The sequence below is a fragment of the Chaetodon auriga genome, chromosome 7 (genome assembly GCF_051107435.1).
Source record: "Chaetodon auriga isolate fChaAug3 chromosome 7, fChaAug3.hap1, whole genome shotgun sequence".
NCBI classification, from domain to species: domain Eukaryota; kingdom Metazoa; phylum Chordata; class Actinopteri; order Chaetodontiformes; family Chaetodontidae; genus Chaetodon; species Chaetodon auriga.
In genome coordinates this window covers 21,770,939-21,788,778 of record NC_135080.1, presented here as the reverse complement: position 1 = coordinate 21,788,778, position 17,840 = coordinate 21,770,939, and the positions used below count along the sequence as shown (strand labels likewise).

The following is a 17,840-nucleotide window of genomic DNA, read 5'->3' as shown; positions in this document are numbered from 1 at the left end:
AAAACTGTGCATGTTTTGCCAAATGCCACCTGATATATTCTGCTGTGTTGGTGACATTCTTGATGAGAGAAGTCTCCCCCCAAAATTGATCCAACTGATTATTAAACCGTATGTTTTGTTGACACTGGCTTTACTTCCTCCTTGTTTGGAGTCTCACAGACCCCTTTGATACATACAAATAAAAATAATGGAAACCTGTAAAAAATCTTTTCACATTTTTTCCGACCTCATTAAAACACAATATGCAGAAAAGAGGCAACAGCTCACCTTGCAACAAACTGGGCTTTCAAGTGTGATGACAGTGACAAATACAGAAATACCCTCATACCCTAAAGTATTGTTTTCACACTATTTAAGGTAATATTTAAAACTTTCATAACAGAAATCCAGACACACTGTATTTAGGATTTGGGAGGGTGGAGCTGCGCTACTGTCAACACCAATCACAGATAAAGAGCGGATGAAAATCCATTTATTTTTCAGCTGAGATTTCTGGGACCCCAAACAGGAATAATACACCATTTTCTCTAGTAGAGCTAAAAATCATCAGTTCAAAATCAAGTTTATTAGCAATTTTCTGAAAATCATGGAGTATCAAGGTGATAAAACAGTGTATTTCTGAGCTTTTAAAGAGGGCTCAAGGACCCCAAACAGAACTTTGCGGTTGATGCTTCTGTCCACATCCTGTGACAAATTAAAATGCTGACTACTTAACATAATCCCCCAACAACAATGATCTTCATTATCCACATGGGATCTATGTAACCACAGAGGCAAAAAGCAATTAACAATCACACTGGTTAAGTAGCAGTCTAACCAGCTAATCAATCAAGTGACCAAGATCAATGCAAAACAAGGGATCCTGGACACAGAAGAGACAAAATTGCTCACCAGTGCCGTTCAACAGCTCTTAAACAGTGATTTTTGCTTCCTGGCCTATAGTCTCTCACACATACAGCTTTCCTGTTGAACCACACTGAGTTCCCTCTCATTGACAGACAGACTGAAGATGCTTTTGAGTCAAGGATTAGACTAAATCTGTGTCTGGGGAACCCAACTCCCTGTGATCTTTTTAAGCGACAAAGCGCTATTCAAGTCAATTAAAGATGCAGTCCACTCAAATTAACTTCAGGGCCAAATCAAAAACATAAAAGACATTACTAAAATCCATCATGGTGGTGGTTCAATACATTCTCTTGTCATTCAGAGTGTCACCTTTAATGATTTTCTACCACAATCCTCACTTTGAAGGTGTTTCATGGCTTTGAAGCCATTTATTGAGACGAAACTGTAATTTACTTGTTTTGAGTGTTGATAACAGAGCCTGTCAGTGATTGGACCATCAGTTTGCAGAAAGAGTACTTTCCAGGTAGATAAACACTTGAATAATCTGCAATGCAATGGTGTTCAAAAGAAGAAACAGATTTCAAAGGTGAACTTGAAATCATAATTCAACACTGCAGCCTAGAGGCAGACCATAGCAACAACATCTGTCTTTTACCCAGTACAAAGAGAGACAGCAAAACTTGCTTTACCTGTTCAACATCAGTCAAATGTATGCAAAAAGAAAGGAGGAAATCACTATTTTTTAATTAAATCTGAATGACATAAGTGAGAATACAAATATAAACTGCAATGCTGAGTGTTTTCTGTGATTTCATACGCTGTGTATTTGTTTTATTGCTGCTGTTTGAATTTGCATGCTTTCAACAACAGCTTACAAAGTCTTAGAAATCCAGTGCTGCAATAATTCTGTCCCGTGTTTTGTTGATTATCTGAGTCTTTAGTTTGGCTGCCTTTTCTTCCCTCTCTGGATCTTTCCGCTATTTACATTCAAAATTAGATTGACAGCCGAATATGGATCATTAAGCACTATGTTGACTTATTTCCTATATTAGTATTAAAGCAATTAGACTGAGCAAACACAGTTACAATACTGTGTGCTGCCTTGCAGCCATGTACTGTGAGATTTACACTGATTGGTTAATGTAAAAAATGAATGTCAGCAAAGTAATGGGAAAATACAAGGCTGATTAAATACAGCCTGACTTTATCTTATCCCTATTTTCTGTGTTTTCACTGGCTTCCACCGGCCTCTTATTCCAGTTTGATACGATTCAACCTTCAGCTGGCCACTTTTTAACTAATACGCAATAACTTTATTAGAATTCATTGATGCTTGTAGGGAAACCCATTGTCACAGTGCAGCGTCCGTTAACTGGCTCCAATTTTAAATGGCCTCTAATTTTCCAAGGAGAACTTTTGATCCAGGAAGATTTTGTTGCATGGCAACAGCAATAATCACTTTTATAATTCAGCCAATCTTTTAAGTACAGTTTGAGCTGAGCGTGACTCAACTACAAGTGTTGCTGGAGTTTTGACCTCTTTAAATTTCAGTCCCCAAACAAATTCTTCAGATTTTCTGAACCTAACCTTATAGTGAGGCTAAACCAGTTTTGTCTCTGATTAAATAAAGTGAAGTTTTCAATCTCTTCAAGTATGTCATGTGCTTGACTGAGGTCAGGTATTTAATTCTTGTGGCTACTGTGTATATAGTATGTGTATTGCTGGAGTTGTGTCATAATAATGATGAAAAAAAAAACCACTGTTGAAAAAGAAAGAATTGGCAGATTTTACAGAAAAACCTGTGCAAAGAAAAGCCAAAATTAATTTTCAGAAGAGTAATATTAGGGGCAAGTTGGTACACACAATAAAACAATAACTGTTATCCTGTTGTATATTATATCATTGCTAATACTCATATGCATTTTACTATTACTGCAGTTGGCCAAGGTGGAGTTCATTTTGAGCTTTTCCTTATGGATTCATCTGCTGGTTATTTTCTCCATTTATTGATTGTTTGGTTTGTAAAGATTCAGAAAATAATGAGAAATGCTGTCACAATTACCCAGAGCTTAAAGTGACGCCTTCACACTGTTTGTTCTTATTGAACCAATGGGCCAAATCTATAAATTATTTATGATAAAATGAAATAATTAAAAGGAAAAGGAAGCTGGAACCACAAAATGTCTTTGCATCAAAAATAACTTTAACGATTATCGAAATAGTTGCCAGTGAAAAGTTAAAGGAAAGTAGTATTAAAAGGTGAAATGAAAAGAAAAGATTTAGGTTAAGGACAAGTACCTTCACTACTTTCCACTACTGAAGAGAGCTCAAATGCAGAATAGCGGAGCATAAAGGTTGTGCTTCACACAAAAAAAAAATCTATTCAGATGACATTTTTCTTAAATATATAGAAACTGCGAGAGGATCTGTGAAAGAAAGGAGAGATCTAGTGAAGTTTCTCCTTAAGAGGGAGGCATTCTTGATTTTTGAAGGAAGATCCTTAACCTGCAGAGGGTTACATGAGGAACTAATTGAAGACATTTTTATCCAGCAGAGTGCATTTTTCCTAAAAGAAGAAGATTTTTTGCACACAAATTAAAAAGAACATGCTGATTTTTTGTGTGTGTGTCTGTGTGCTTGACATCTATGGTGATCCACAAGTCACATGAGTAATCAATGAACTGTACATAAGGAAACCTAAAACAACCTCAGACCATGATGTAAGCATGGCAGCTGAAAACAACTGCTGAATAAAACATGGTGCACTGGAACAGAGACGTACAACATGTTTTCATTTTGGGAAGTCTCCATAAGATCAAGCCCCCAGTCTGCTGGTGTGTCTTTGAGCAGGACGCAGATCTCCTCACAAGCCCCAGAGATGCTGCTCTGGAGCTGAACTTGTCCCCTCCGGGCACATGGAGCGAGTTCAAATAGAAACTCCTTCAGGAGGTGTCACATTTAGAAAAGTTTGGTGTTAAGCAAATGTAAGTTAGAGACGTGGGAGGAGTCCACATGTGCGGTTTGCGCATAGCCTGTGCTGTGATCGTGGGAAAAACAACACATGAACAGATATCTTGGTGTTACCTAACCAAGGGCTGTTTTCTAGGGGATTGTTAGTGAATCTGCCAAATGCACATGTTGTAAATATTCCAGGAGGGGAATGCTTTTGTGGTTTTAGAGCTAATAAATGGAGTGCATGCAGTGGTTAACTTCATACGCATTCAGCTTAAATGTCTCATCTCACCATCACCACAATGCTGTAACTTCCTGTGTGACTTACAGTAACTGTGTAAAATGATCTTGTTTCTCACACAATATAAGGGAAGAAATTACTTGCACAACAGGCGTTAAAACCAGGGGTGGAAGAAGTACATGCAGTACTGCAGTAACAAATTACAAGTAAAGGTCCTTTCACTGAGTAAAAGTATAAAGTATTAGCATCTATATGTACCCAAAGTACATAAATCTCAACCTGTAAACTAGCTAGAAACTAAAATTAGAAAATAAATATAGTTGAGTAAAAATATGAAGTAGCAGAAAATGGAAATATGCAAGTACAATTAAGACCAGTATTTGGATGATATGAAATGTTGTCATAGTGATAACATCTAAAAATGTCCTCTTCATATTATCTCATATCTCTCACAAACTCCACTGGGACTCGTGCTAATATTGGCAGTTTCTATATCACTGTTCCATTTTTACACACTCACTCTTGGTCATCCACATCCAAGCTTTCTGTCGCCGCCAAATCCTGGTTCATCCCACGCAAGTATCACATGTCAACAGGGGTTCAGATAGAAGGAGAGGACAAACAAGGTCAAAGGTGAAGAGGAGGCATATATAAAAGCCAGTTTCTGCTCAGGGCGGGCTGTGGCAGCAGACAGGTGCACCGGCAGGTGAGTGAAAACACACAGAAGACACTACAAACACAGCGACGCTCTTTCATGTGCAGACCTAAGCTGTTACAGTGGACCTACATTTACTGCTTGTATTTATGCCAGCACTGTTGTTGAATAAAACATGTATTGACACACATTTATTTTCTGTTTTATTCAATGCTGTGGAACAGGATGAAAACCCTGGTAACTTTGTGTACTCTCCTTTTGCTCCTCTTTTCTGCTCATGCAGACGTCGTGAAACGTTTTCAGGTTTGTGTCCTTATCATAGGAACATTAAATGTGTGTGTGTGTGTGTGTGTGTGTGTGTGTGTTGTGCAAATGGTTCACCTAATAGCCTGTGTTATTTTCTTATTTTGTTCCAGGATGAGCCAGAATGCATGAAATACTTCTATAAAGAGAAGGTGCCGGAGTTGGGGGCTTCCACACCCGGTGCTGCACGTCTCTGTCAGCGCTTTCTCAACAGGTAGGGAAAATCTGTCTATTGCTATTGCTACTATCTTGCCAAGTACTATCTTTCAACCAGGAATATTTCTTAGGCCTCAATTTTCCATTACTATCATCATGCAAGCATGCTTGAATCTGTGTCTTATAAAGATGTTTGAATTCATGCACTGACATGTTGTTGACCTGAGAGGCTTCAGTGGCCTTCACTCTTAGCATGCTTTATGTTGAGAGGCTCCAGCTCTCTGGAAGTAACAATAAGATGCCGACCTTATTGATGTTCCCGAGTAACACACATTGTCTGTGTGGCGTAGGATTTCTTCTCTGATACCAGATTTATGTGCAATAAACTTTTACATTCAAGTAAGGACAACTTGGGCTGAATGAGTTTTTACTTTTTTTACTTGTCAAAGTAAAGTTTGACCGTAAGTACAAGTAGGTAGGTACACAACACTTCTGATCTCCAAGTCACTTTATCTTTGCACCACCAGGTACCACTTTGCCACACTGTATGACACCAACCATCGTATTGCTGTCTACTCTGCCTATTATTTCCAGCCCAGCAATGGAGGTGGAAGGGAAAGCAGGTGGTTTGTGGAGCCTCAGGTTGGTGCCACATTTGTGTATACTGTATATATGCATCCACAGTACTGATGTGGTCAAAATCATCAGCATGTGTAGCAGACGTATCAAGTGTGGAGAGTACTGGTGCACAGGTTGTACTGTTTCTGTCCTTTTAGTGGAGTTTGAGTTGTAAAGAATCAACCACGTGCATAATGGATTGATATATCATATGAGGATAGGTGCTTGCATCTGGCCCACTGACATTTGTTTAAATCTAAGATTATTTGATGTGCCGTATAGCTGGTTGATAAGTCCTGGCAAGCAGAGATGAAGGATGGCTACTGGCTGGGGAGAGACCACCCTGGGGTCTACCAAGGAGACAGACAGGCTCTGAATGAGGACTTCACGTACTCTGGCTTTGACCGTGGTCACCTCAACCCCAACGGACATCACCCAGGTAATGGGCGGTTAACATGGGTGGTTTCTGGGAGAGTTCTCAGTAGGTGGCAACACACAATAGCCCGAACACAGGTGTTACATTATTGCTTTAAATCAATGCTCTTACAATCTATAATAGGATGAGAGATTTCTTACTTTATATAGTGTCATTCACAGAAATTCACATCCTTGTCATCTAACATCTAACTGATGTAAATATAATCTAGTCAATGATAAACTGAACAAGGCTTTTTCAGTGATGAAGTGGCAGCTTCATCAGCCTTTTATCAGCCATCAGTCCTTCATTGTACAAGTTCACTCACTTCATATTGGGAGATAATGTGGACACACAACAATGAATATTGCTTTTACTCGGATTTCCCAGATATTTATTTATTTGTGTTTAAGACTACTTTGCTCTGATGTGAAGGGAAAGTGGCAGATGTGGAATAATAATAGCCGACTGACTCTAAACTTAACCTTCGCATTTTAACTTTGCATCAGTCTGTTCAACAGAAGAATGGAAGGTTGAATTGCTGCGTGCCCGTGGCATCGGTTGTCAAAGCAACCTTCAGACAGCTATACAGCCAGAGAAATATCTGGAATCTCATCTGAGTCTGACATCAGAATATGGAAAGGCTAAAGCACCAGAGGACATTCACAGATGCTTAATTACTAATTGTTATGTCTTTGTTATATGTGTGTTTTACAATACATAAACAAAGGTGAACGGAGTGAAATCATTTTCCGTGTTTTATTTACTTGTGATCACAAAATGAATATTTTTACCATGAAATTATCCCTTAATCTGCATTCACTAAATATTTCATGACCTCAAGCTTGTTATCACAAGATTAAAAAAATCATGATCATTATCGTGAGGAAACATTCTGAAAATGGGCTTTTATGCACGCCTCTCTGGCCTTCCACAGTTTTCAACCTGTTGTTTTGGATGAATGTTAATTCAAATGCTGAGTGTGTTGTTAGCATATATCTGCTTAATGTTAAGTGTAGGCACATGCGTAGCAACCATTATCTTCAAGATTACAGATCAGTCCCTCCAGTCCAGATGCTGCAGCCTTGGATTTTGACATTCTCGAGTAAATGTGCCTCCAGCTAATAACTCAGCAATTAAAAAGAAGAATTTTGGTGACATTTTAAAGCCTGGTGGAATGATAATGATCCAGCTACTGCTTAGTTTCTCTCATGCTTCTCTACCACCCTCTGCATCCGACTAAGCATCTTTCTATGGTAAATGGGCTGCATTTTTCCAGTCTGCCAACCACTCAGCGTGCTTTCCACCACGTGCCACATTTACGCACACATTCACCAGTGAATGAGGCTGCCATAGATGGTGCTCATCAGGTGCGACACAGCGCTTTCTGTCCAAAACACTCCACAGTAGTTCTACGCTAACACACCCACAAGCAATTTGGGGTTCAGTATCTTGACCAAGCACACTTTGACATGCAGACCGGAGGATCCGGGGATGGAAGCACTGACCATCTGATTAGCAGACGACCTGCTCTACATCCTGAACTTCAGCCGCGCATTTTTACATACATATGCATTTATTTCATTCTTTTTCTTTCACAAACTGCATCCTTATTTCTTGCATAACTCACAGTAACTCTCCATTCCTCTCCCTTACAGTCCCCAGCCGCAATGCCACTTTCACCCTGACTAATGTGGTCCCTCAGAACCCCGAGCTAAACCGGAATGCTTGGAAGAACCATGAGGCCCAACTCGCCGACCTTTTCCGGGAGAAGTGCTCTAAGGCTTTTGTGCTGGTTGGTGCCATTCCCTCTGCAAACAACTGGATTATCAAAAACAATGTGAAGCGAGTCAACATCCCAGACTACCTGTGGAACACCTACTGCTGCGTGGACAACAATGGCAGACCCATTCAGAGCGGTGCTGCCACAGCGAGGAACACAGAGGAAAACTGGGTGGAGAAGCTCTCTGTGGATGAACTGGGAGAATTCCTGCAGCAGTTCTCCAATCAACCAGTAGGGGAGCTGTTTTACAACAACTGCAGGGCATAAAAGATAACAGAGGAAGGATGAAAAATATAGGCATTGCCCTTTAATGTCATATTAGATTTGTATTCCCACGAAAACCTATTTTTAATATTGATTCATGTGCGGTAATACAGCAAATTCAAATTTAGTTTCACACTGTTTTCAACAAGGTGCATGTTACCACACAACAGCTTTAAGACTAATACATCCCTTATTATTCATCTCATTCAACCCCAAAAAGATGAATAAAGATAAACTGCAGAGGGATAAAATTACTGTTTATTTGTGTATTTTTCATTGATGGTAAAGGCAAAACATTTCAGACTGAACAATCACGTGTCTGTCTGCACACAGCCTGAATCACTGTCATTTATGGTAACACAGAGTATGAATGAACACATGAATAATTTCCTTGTGTTATCAAAAAGATGAACCACCCCTCCAGGATTATAATGTAAAACACCAGCCAAGCAGCAATTAAAAGAATGCATGTATAAGTATCCATGACTTTTAACATGGAGCTTAGAAGCAAATGATCTGCCAATGAAAGACACAGCTTACTGATCCACAAAAGAAACATCTAAATATCTGTAAGAGCATTAGTTAATGTGACCCTGAAAGCTGACTTACTTTTCAATTAGAATAGGCTTTTCACTCATGAATGGCTCGAATACTAGCGCAGTGAAATAATAATAATAATAAAAAGCCCTCCTCGTGCGTATAGCAGTGATGATAAATGATCAGAGAGAGTAAAGGTTACATCCTTCACTGGCCTTCTCCACCACATGTCCTCATAGTCTTCATTTTCTCTTCATTCAGCCAACTTGATACTTCCATTTAGCTCTCCTCCACTCCCCCTTCTGTCAGCACAGAACTTTCTAAACATTTAACATTACATCTCTATCAAATAAAAGCATCACCTTGATTAGTATTCACATTATCATTTCCTGTCATTATTATTTGAAATCACCACTACAATAATAACAATCACTGAAATTATACTAATCCATTACTTATCATAGACGAACATCCATCTCTCTAAACTTTTAATCAGCATCCGTCTGAAGCTCAGTCATACTGGGCCATGGGGTGGTCAGTCCAGGGAGGCAGGTGGAAGAGTTTCTCCTCAGTATCCCGTCCTATGGGCCAGCCCCAGGCCTTAAAGAATCCAGACAGGTTCATCCCCACAGCGTTGGAGAAAGTCTCAGCATACAGGTTCATCTTTCCTTTGTTGTCAGTGGGAAAGTTGGACATCTTGTGGTAGGCAGCAAACACCTTCTTAAAGGCATTCCAGCCAAACTTATCCTGGAGCTTCAGTACATGGAAGGAGACAGAGGTAGAGAAATACTTGAATGGGCAGAATGTGTAGTAGGTTTATATGGGAATATATACAGTTAATGAGAGACTTAACAAATGAATTGCAGCAAACTAGAAAAGTCCTGAGATGCTATATTAGACAGACTTTATATATATATTTATATATATTTATATATAATATCAGTCCATCACCTTGGTCAAGAATGAAATATTTTACATTTACATCATGGGATGTAAGGTAGAGATGCAAAAAATGTCCATGTTCACTAGTCCCAGACAACTCAGCACAGTCTGTACTGCAGAGTTGGTCATTAGGGATTTCAAATACTGTGCATTGACAGTATAGCACTATTACCATTGCAATTTGGGTTATGTACCTTGCATGACAGACAGTAGTGGCGCTATAGACTTTGAGCCTTGCCTTTTTTTCCTGTGTGGAGTTCCAGTTCTGATAATTGATGACTTCAGTGTGTATTTTCTCAGGGGAATGTAAAATAGAGTAATTCTCCCTCACCTGCAAGTATGTCTCCAGGGCCACCCACACACACCAGTTGCTCAGATTCTTGCCCCCCTTGACATACTCCTCTACAGTTCTCTTCCGGTCTTTCAAGGCTGAATGAGCCTGCATTGAAGACATTGCACTCATATTATAATGTTAACCATAGCGAAATAACAGGAGAAACAATGTGATCACAGGTAAAAGATAAATACTCTGCTCCAATCCATAATTAACTCATTCATTCTGGAGATGTGAGTTTTCTGGGCCTTGATCTTTTTGTATAAAACTGAACTACTTCACCTGTCCCCTGTTGATCCCTAGCACCTCTTCATGCACATACACTGACCACAGGTTGCATGTACACTCTGTGGTGTTTGGTGGGAACTCCCAGCAGCTTTTCTGTTGGTTGTGTCCCAGTTCATGGATGGGGCCCCACAGGCCTTTACTCTTAGCATAGTCAATGCTGAGCAGCTGAGCTGCTTCTACTGAGTGCATCATGATAGGATAGCCTGAATGCAGCCAGCCTGGATGGAGAGAAATTAACAACACAAGTGGTGTTACAGGAAAGTATCTTTACATTTGCATAGCTCTGGCAATGCACTTTAAGAGAGCTACCTCTCAAAGATGGTCTCTGGAGTGGTACACGAACTGAGTCACTGTAATGAGCTCACCATTACAGTATGGTGAACTCACTGTTAGTACAAACACACCTTCCATAAAAACCTGTCATTAATAAATAACTTTCAACAAGAAGTTTTCCATACCTGAAAGGCTTACACATTAAACTAGTAGTAAATGCAGTATATTATTAAGGTCTTATAAACATGCTGACCTATCTATGGTGCATGCTGCCTCTCAGAAACAGGCATAAACAGTGTGAAAGTACACTCACCATGGGAAATTTGCACATCTGCAACAATGCGTTCTTTGCGGGGAAATTTGCGTGGTATGGCAGCCAGATCAGCAACACTCTTCATGATGTCATTCCAGAGCACTGCCACCTCATCAGGACGCTCAAGGTCCCGAACAACATCTGATGGTACAGTAAGGATGATGTTGTCAAACTCCAACTCTGCCCAGGGTGAAGGAGCTGTGCGCAGCCGTGACCAATCAGCAGCTGCTGTCTCACCTGAAGTGGACAAAGGGATTTGTGTTGTCAAATTAATGTATTTATTTGGCAAAAACCCCCTTGTAGGCAGAGTACAGGTACAGCATGAGGCCCTCATGCCAAAAACTACACGTTTCAAAGAAAATATGCAGAAAAGAGACTTTTTACTAAACGCTAAAAATGTCTATGTACTGTATGTGGGTACACTATTAGGTTCATGCAAGGCTAGATGGTTCCACACTCCCAACAGCCCTAGATTCACTGTTAGTGTCAGTTGTTTTGCCAATTTAATCATTTAGTTTTTTAAATGTAACTAATATGCACCAGTAAAGATTAACAATTAAAGCCCAAATGATACTTTCTGCATCCACATCACCACCTATGCAGTCTATATGCAGGCCAAAATTTCTGACAGCGTATGTATGCCTCAACTACACACATTGATACACATGTGAATGTGGAATAGCATCAGCAGTTTGTAAGACATTAATTATTGCAGTATGTTGCTCACTAGGGGTGCAATGATTTGTATTTGAACCTTACCTCAAAAAAAAAGAAAGAAAAAAGAGTAAGTCTACATTGAAGATGGTGACACACACACTCACCACACTTGTAATAAGGAGCAGCTATAGCTTTCTGCACTATGACCTCTGCCCCTTCCACCTTTGTGTTGGGTGGGGCCACCAGGTAGATGAGTCCCCCCCACAGGTTCCACACCTCCATCCTCTCTGTGGTAACAGGAAATTCCTGATAAACACTTGGTGCTCTCTTCAGCTCTTCATGCGCCAAGGTGTCTTTTTGACAACTTATCTGAACCTGAGGAAGACATGTGTTGCTGCTTTGAAAACCTGTATGAAAAGTCTGTTGTGCAGATGTTTATATGGTACAAATCAATGGACACAACACGGGCAAGATGCATACAGAGATGATGATAAATGGAGGCATGAAAGGACAGTATGTAAGATAAGAATATTATTATAAATGACTACATTCATAAATGCTACTTTTCTGAGCAAATTCTTTATTTCAGTTATAAAACTGAGAGAAAAATTAAGGTTTTCTTCAAGAGGTGAAGAGAAGAGAAAAATCAGTCTTTATTTTAAAAATTGTCTCCATAAAATACACCAAGATCATTTTAACCTTAAGCAATGAATAACATTTCCTTATATGTCTGATATAGATATACATCATTAATGAATGTTTGCAAAACACACAGTAATATAACAAATCAGATTTTGTGTACTGTACCGTCCATCCTTTGTTGACAATCTCTGCTGGTATGATCAGCTCAGTCTTCATACCAGGAGACAGGTACAGACCTGTGCTCAGCCACTCGTTTCCTCCTGACACACACACAGAGCAGTAAATGTTATACTCAGAGGTGCATGTAAAACAGGCACAAGCAAGATTCTTCATGTTCACACATTGTATCACTACACACACCACTGCAACATACTAAATTGTTCAGAGACAAATTACAGTTCTGCATGTTTATCTAATAATTATTTTAGATATTTGTTGTGGACTGACCTGCTGTGTTAACATTAATCTTGATTCTTTGATCACAGACAGAAGGCATCATGGGATTGTGCTTGATGAGGTAAAGAAGGAGGGCATCAGGATCTTGGGAAACATTGTATACCTTTGATCCCAAACTGAGGAGTAGGTGGTCTGTGGGACTCTTCACAGGCTTGTTCTCACTCACCTTAAAATACAATGAAAATGAATGATTATAAAACAGATCTCTGTAGCGCAAACATTGGTTGGTCAACAGTTTTCCAGTGGTCACACAGTAATGGCAGCAATATGAATGACTGAGCCTGGCTTAATGATGATGATCTACCTGACTTGGCATCTCAGGTACACAGTGATTGTTCAAAGCATGGGATGCCACATGAATAAAACAGTTTTTTTTTGTTCCTGCTGGACATGTTTGTAGGTAACCATTTGCTAACCCTTTAGCTGTAAGAATTTTATGAGGTGAAAATATGTCACAACATTTGGGAGCCATTTGGCCCCACAGTTGCCAGAAAACATTAGTGCAGTTTATTTCAGCAGAAATACTCTGTGTGAGAGGCTCGTAAAATTCACTGTTTTTCTCAGACCAAGTCTGTTCTTGTTTTTTAGTGAGCGGAACATTTCAGAGCCAGACACTGCAAAGGCTATATTTTGAAAGCCTAAAAGCCATAAAAATTATTGTAGCAGAGAAGCTAATCTCTGACTCACTAGTACCACTCACAAGCACATTCAATGCCCGCAAACTGATGCATATTAGATTACAGTTCTATGTTATCGCTAATAATGTTATAATTGTTATTATTTCAAATAATGTAAACAGCAGATTTAACATGCAAGAAACTAAATTCATTAAACTTAATAGACTCTATTGAGACTCAAACAAACTACGAAGTCATTCAGTGCTCACCTGTGGCATGCCTAACTTCTTTAAAATGTCGGTGAGGGTGGACAACACCTGTGCATAGGACCAGCAGTCATGAGCCTTCATGTCCAAGTAGCTGGCACAGTCCCTACCCAGTTTTTTAAGACATTTCTCCTCATCCTCCGTAAGTTTCTGCCCCCGGGCAACGTGGGCAGCAAATTGGTGCAGAAGATGGCGAAAGTGTAAGGTGTCTTTCATGGCCCGGCTCGGCACAGGGGCCTTGTATGAACCTCCTCCAATAATCTTTTCCAGCAGGCTCAAGCCCATTTTGTTCAGGATCTTGTTTCCTGAAACACAGTTTAACAAACCTGATTTGTTTTACTGTTCATGTTTTATGGTTAGGGTTTGACTGATTGGGTCTAATGAACTCTGGTACCAACACTGTAAAAATTCCAAATAGCACAACTTTTTTCTTTTCTTTTCTTTTTTTCTTGAATCCGATATGCAGGTCTGTTAGATGCACGGTATAAAGAAGTAGCATGGTTATAGGTTTGGGGCAAGGTTAGGATATCCCTCGGTTCTCTCAGTTTAACACAGTGGTCTTCAAAATGGGGTCCAGAGACCAAGAGGGGGTTCTTGAATGGGTGGTAGGGGTCCCCAGCAAAAGGAGGAAAATAATATATTAGTTTTTATTACATTTTTTGGAAGTTGGAACAACAAGGAAAGAAATAGGCTTGGCTATTATAGTGATCCTTGTTTGATTATTTATTGACCACAGACACTTTTTTTTTTTTTAATCTTCAAACCTCCAAACCTAAAAGTAAAAAAGTATTGAGAGGGGAGGGGTCCTTGACAAGAAAATGTTTTGGAACCCCTGATTAACAAGCAGCTGGGATGAAATATATCAATATAAATATTGCAACAACAATAACATAATAACAATTATTATTATTATTATTATTATGCTATTATTATTATTAGTAGTAGTAGTTGTAGTAGTAGTATTTCTGTCATTTATAACATGTTTTCTTCCATAGGCTATTGGTTTTCTAAATATATTATTTTCTCCTGCAGTGACAACGCTGGACTGCAAATATAATAATGATACAATAATGTAATAAGATAATAAAATTCTCACTTAGCACAGTGAAAGTCATTATGTGTGGTTACATTTGCATGCACCTGCCTGATAAGTGTCATTCCTCATAAGTGTCTATTTTATCATGATGGTGCACTTGCCAGTGGGTTGAAATGGTAACCATAGAAGGAAATTCTTGCCATGTGCTGTCATACCTGAGAAATCCGTCATTGGGTTTTGTCCACAGTGTGTCTGTGCCCAGTACCAGGCATGTCCACCAATCAGCAGGCCTCCTCCCTCTGCCACGAAATCTTGGATTTCCTCCATATGATCCTCACTGTACGCTGTGCACACAAATACACTCAGGTCTTTTCTAAACTCCGTCTTCTCAGACTTTAACCCTGAGCTGTTGGGAAGGTAGAGGTGTGGTGCTACACCAACAACCCCCTTCCGGCTTTGGTCCAACCAATCAATGGCATTGTTCCAAAATGAAGCCAGTGTCTGTAACAAAGGTAATTATTCATTAGTTAATCATGTAAAATGATTTGACAGAACAATATGTTACATTAGTTAGCACACTGCTGAGAACCAATCTATGACTGGCCTTAAGTTAAGACCTAGCTAAAGAAGTGACATGTTCTACTATGTTTCATATCTACACAATCCACCTGATCCACCAAATTTTCATTATGTGTTCCATTTTTTATTTTTTTATTTTTTTTTTAGCCTTTATGTTAACGACAGCCGAAGGTACGACAGGAAAGGGGGCAGAGAGAGAGGGGATGACACGCAGGAAATGAGCCGCAGGTGGGAGTCAAACCTGCGGCCACTGCAGAGGACTGACAGGCTCAATACATACGGCACACACCCTACCAACTGAGCTACAGGGGCGCCCCGACGTGCTCCATTTAAATTATGACGACAGATTTCTGTTGATATAACAAAATTCATTGATTGAGACTGCACCTCTTTTCCTAGAAATGCTTCATGTGTCACCACAATGACCCGTCCCAGCCCATGGTAGGCTCCTGCCAGGAATGCCTGTCCATCCTTAGTGGTACCAATGGGGAAGGCTAGTGGGCCATGGACAAGAACCTCAGAAGCTAGTGATTCACCCTGGATGTCAAACTCTGAAACGCTCTTGAGTAAGAACTCCAGGTCATCCTCAAAATCCTTACCAAGCCTGTATTAGGGGAAAGAGGAAGGAGAGAAAGATGTAGAGGGATATGGATGGAGAAAATTCAAATCTAAGGGACGTCAGTATTCTTAAATTAACTTTTCTATAGTATTAGTTACTAGTCTCATCAAATTTGAGTGACTTGAGTGACAGTATCTCTGAATGCAAGGACTTTCATTGAATAAAATCATACTATTGTTCTTAGTAAGTAAACTTATTAAAGTTTTGTGTTTGTTGAATAAAATGTTGTATTATGCTACTACAGTGTGTTGGGGTTGGCATAAATCGAGCTGTTTCAACATTAAAAGAAAAGTAATTCATTTGCAATGGAAGAGGATTATATACTTACTTCAAATTTTTCCATGAGGATGGGATCTGAGAGTAGACAGGCAGGCGCTCTGCCTCACCATAACGCTCAGAAAAGTAGACCCCTGCCACAGCAGAAACCTTGTTCCCGTTAAACTGAAGCAGTGCGTTTTCTTTAGGGTGAACTGAAGCCCAGTGCCACGCCTGCCCTGCTATCAGCACTCCTCCTCCAGCTTTCAGAAACGCCACCAGGTCCTTTGCATCTGCACCCACGCTGTATGCATCAGTCACATACACACCGACCCCCAGACTGTTACTAAAGGCCCCCACAACTTGAGTTTGGAAGCTGGATTTGCTGAGGTTATCAGCGACTGCCTTGACCTTGTTGTGGATCCCCACAGACAAGTTGTCAGATCCATCTCCTCTCAGCCAGGTCAGAGCATTCTCTACCAGAGCAGGAAAGGTTTTCAGGTAGCCCTCATGACTCAAGACCACAATCCTTCCACGGCCATACAGAGAAGCAGCCATCAGGACCTGGCCTCGACTGTTCATTGCTAAAGGAAAGGCATGATCTCCAATCAGAACCAGTTCACTGGGAACACAGGGGCCCCGGAGGTCCAGCTCTCTCAAGCCTTTCATCAGAGCCATGTAGGCCCCTTCATGGTAGGACTGGGTGGACATGGTGACAAGGATTGATGGTCTGAAGGTTGGGTGAAGAGGCTGGAGGGCAGAATGGCAGAAGAAAGGTGTCTTCAGTCAATTGTAAGATAAGATATAATGTTAGCCGGGGAAATGTCTTTGTTACAAAAGGAGACGTAGAAAAAGAACAAATTAACAATAAAAAGGAGGAGGTGCATGCGTGCGTGTGTGTGTATGTGCGTGCGTGTACATTATATACAAAAAGTGTATAAAATAAAATTGCCTTGAGAAGTCTGACCCAGTAAGCTTCGATAGTGAGATTGGTTTAACAACTGTACCAAGATAGAGGTGTGTTGTCTCAGTCAGGCTGTCCTGTGGGAATAGAAAAAGTGTTGACAGACTTTAAAATAACGTTTTAAACATCAGCAACAGTAGACTTAGACTTAGACTTAGACTTTATTGGGGAATTCTTTTGCAGCAACAGGTTAAACATACACATAAGCATGAAATAAAGACAGTAAGAAGAACAAGGATGAGAATAAAACTAAGAGAAAAACAATTCTATGTTGATATACTTAGTTATATTTTCAAGAGTTGTATTTTATATAGTATATAGTATAACATTAAAATGTAAATTTACAACTGGTTCAGAGATTAAAAGAAAATCTACAGTTCTCAATCTGCAAACAAAAGCAAAAACTGACTATACCTGAAATTGAACTTGGTCTTGGCGGTTTTGATTGAGGTGCAGGAGAAGACTGATGATCTGATCTGAGCGGAACAGAATTTAAAATGTAAAGGCTGATAAGAATGAGAAGGAGGAACATCAGCAGGCACAACCCATTAACAGTAACTGACTGACCTCGCTGTTACAAGGAAATGTTGGCACAGAGTTCAGGTGCAGTGAACAGATTAGGAATGAGGAAATGCAGCTGAAAGCCCGGTATATATTGTCTCAAGAGGACATTTATTGTCTCCCATCATGATACACAATCGTAGAGAAAGTCACTGTCTTTCTATTTGCTATGAGAACGATATTTATTGGTGGAAATCATTTGTAAAATAAATAATTCTGTAATTCAAATTTATGTTGCTTATGTAAATAAAGTACAGAAAGTATAAAT

The 17,840-nt window shown here is 39.8% G+C and overlaps 2 protein-coding genes across 2 annotated transcripts; one reads left to right on the top strand and one right to left on the bottom strand.

Moving 5' to 3' along the window:
* Positions 1-586: 586 nt before the first annotated feature.
* On the top strand, positions 587-8,236 carry LOC143323440 (endonuclease domain-containing 1 protein). Its single transcript, XM_076735281.1, has 6 exons — positions 587-599; positions 4,978-4,997; positions 5,111-5,211; positions 5,681-5,795; positions 6,054-6,210; positions 7,845-8,236. The coding sequence occupies exons 1-6, from the start codon at positions 587-589 to the stop codon at positions 8,234-8,236; spliced, it is 798 nt and encodes a 265-aa protein (XP_076591396.1).
* Positions 8,237-9,236: 1,000 nt separating this feature from the next.
* Positions 9,237-16,758, bottom strand: LOC143323592 (TRPM8 channel-associated factor homolog). Its single transcript, XM_076735520.1, has 11 exons — positions 16,121-16,758; positions 15,561-15,777; positions 14,810-15,095; positions 13,562-13,863; positions 12,667-12,841; positions 12,385-12,479; positions 11,742-11,952; positions 10,921-11,157; positions 10,329-10,552; positions 10,044-10,151; positions 9,237-9,523 (listed from the first exon to the last, which is right to left on the bottom strand). The coding sequence occupies exons 1-11, from the start codon at positions 16,756-16,758 to the stop codon at positions 9,281-9,283; spliced, it is 2,736 nt and encodes a 911-aa protein (XP_076591635.1). The 3' UTR covers positions 9,237-9,280.
* Positions 16,759-17,840: the final 1,082 nt, after the last annotated feature.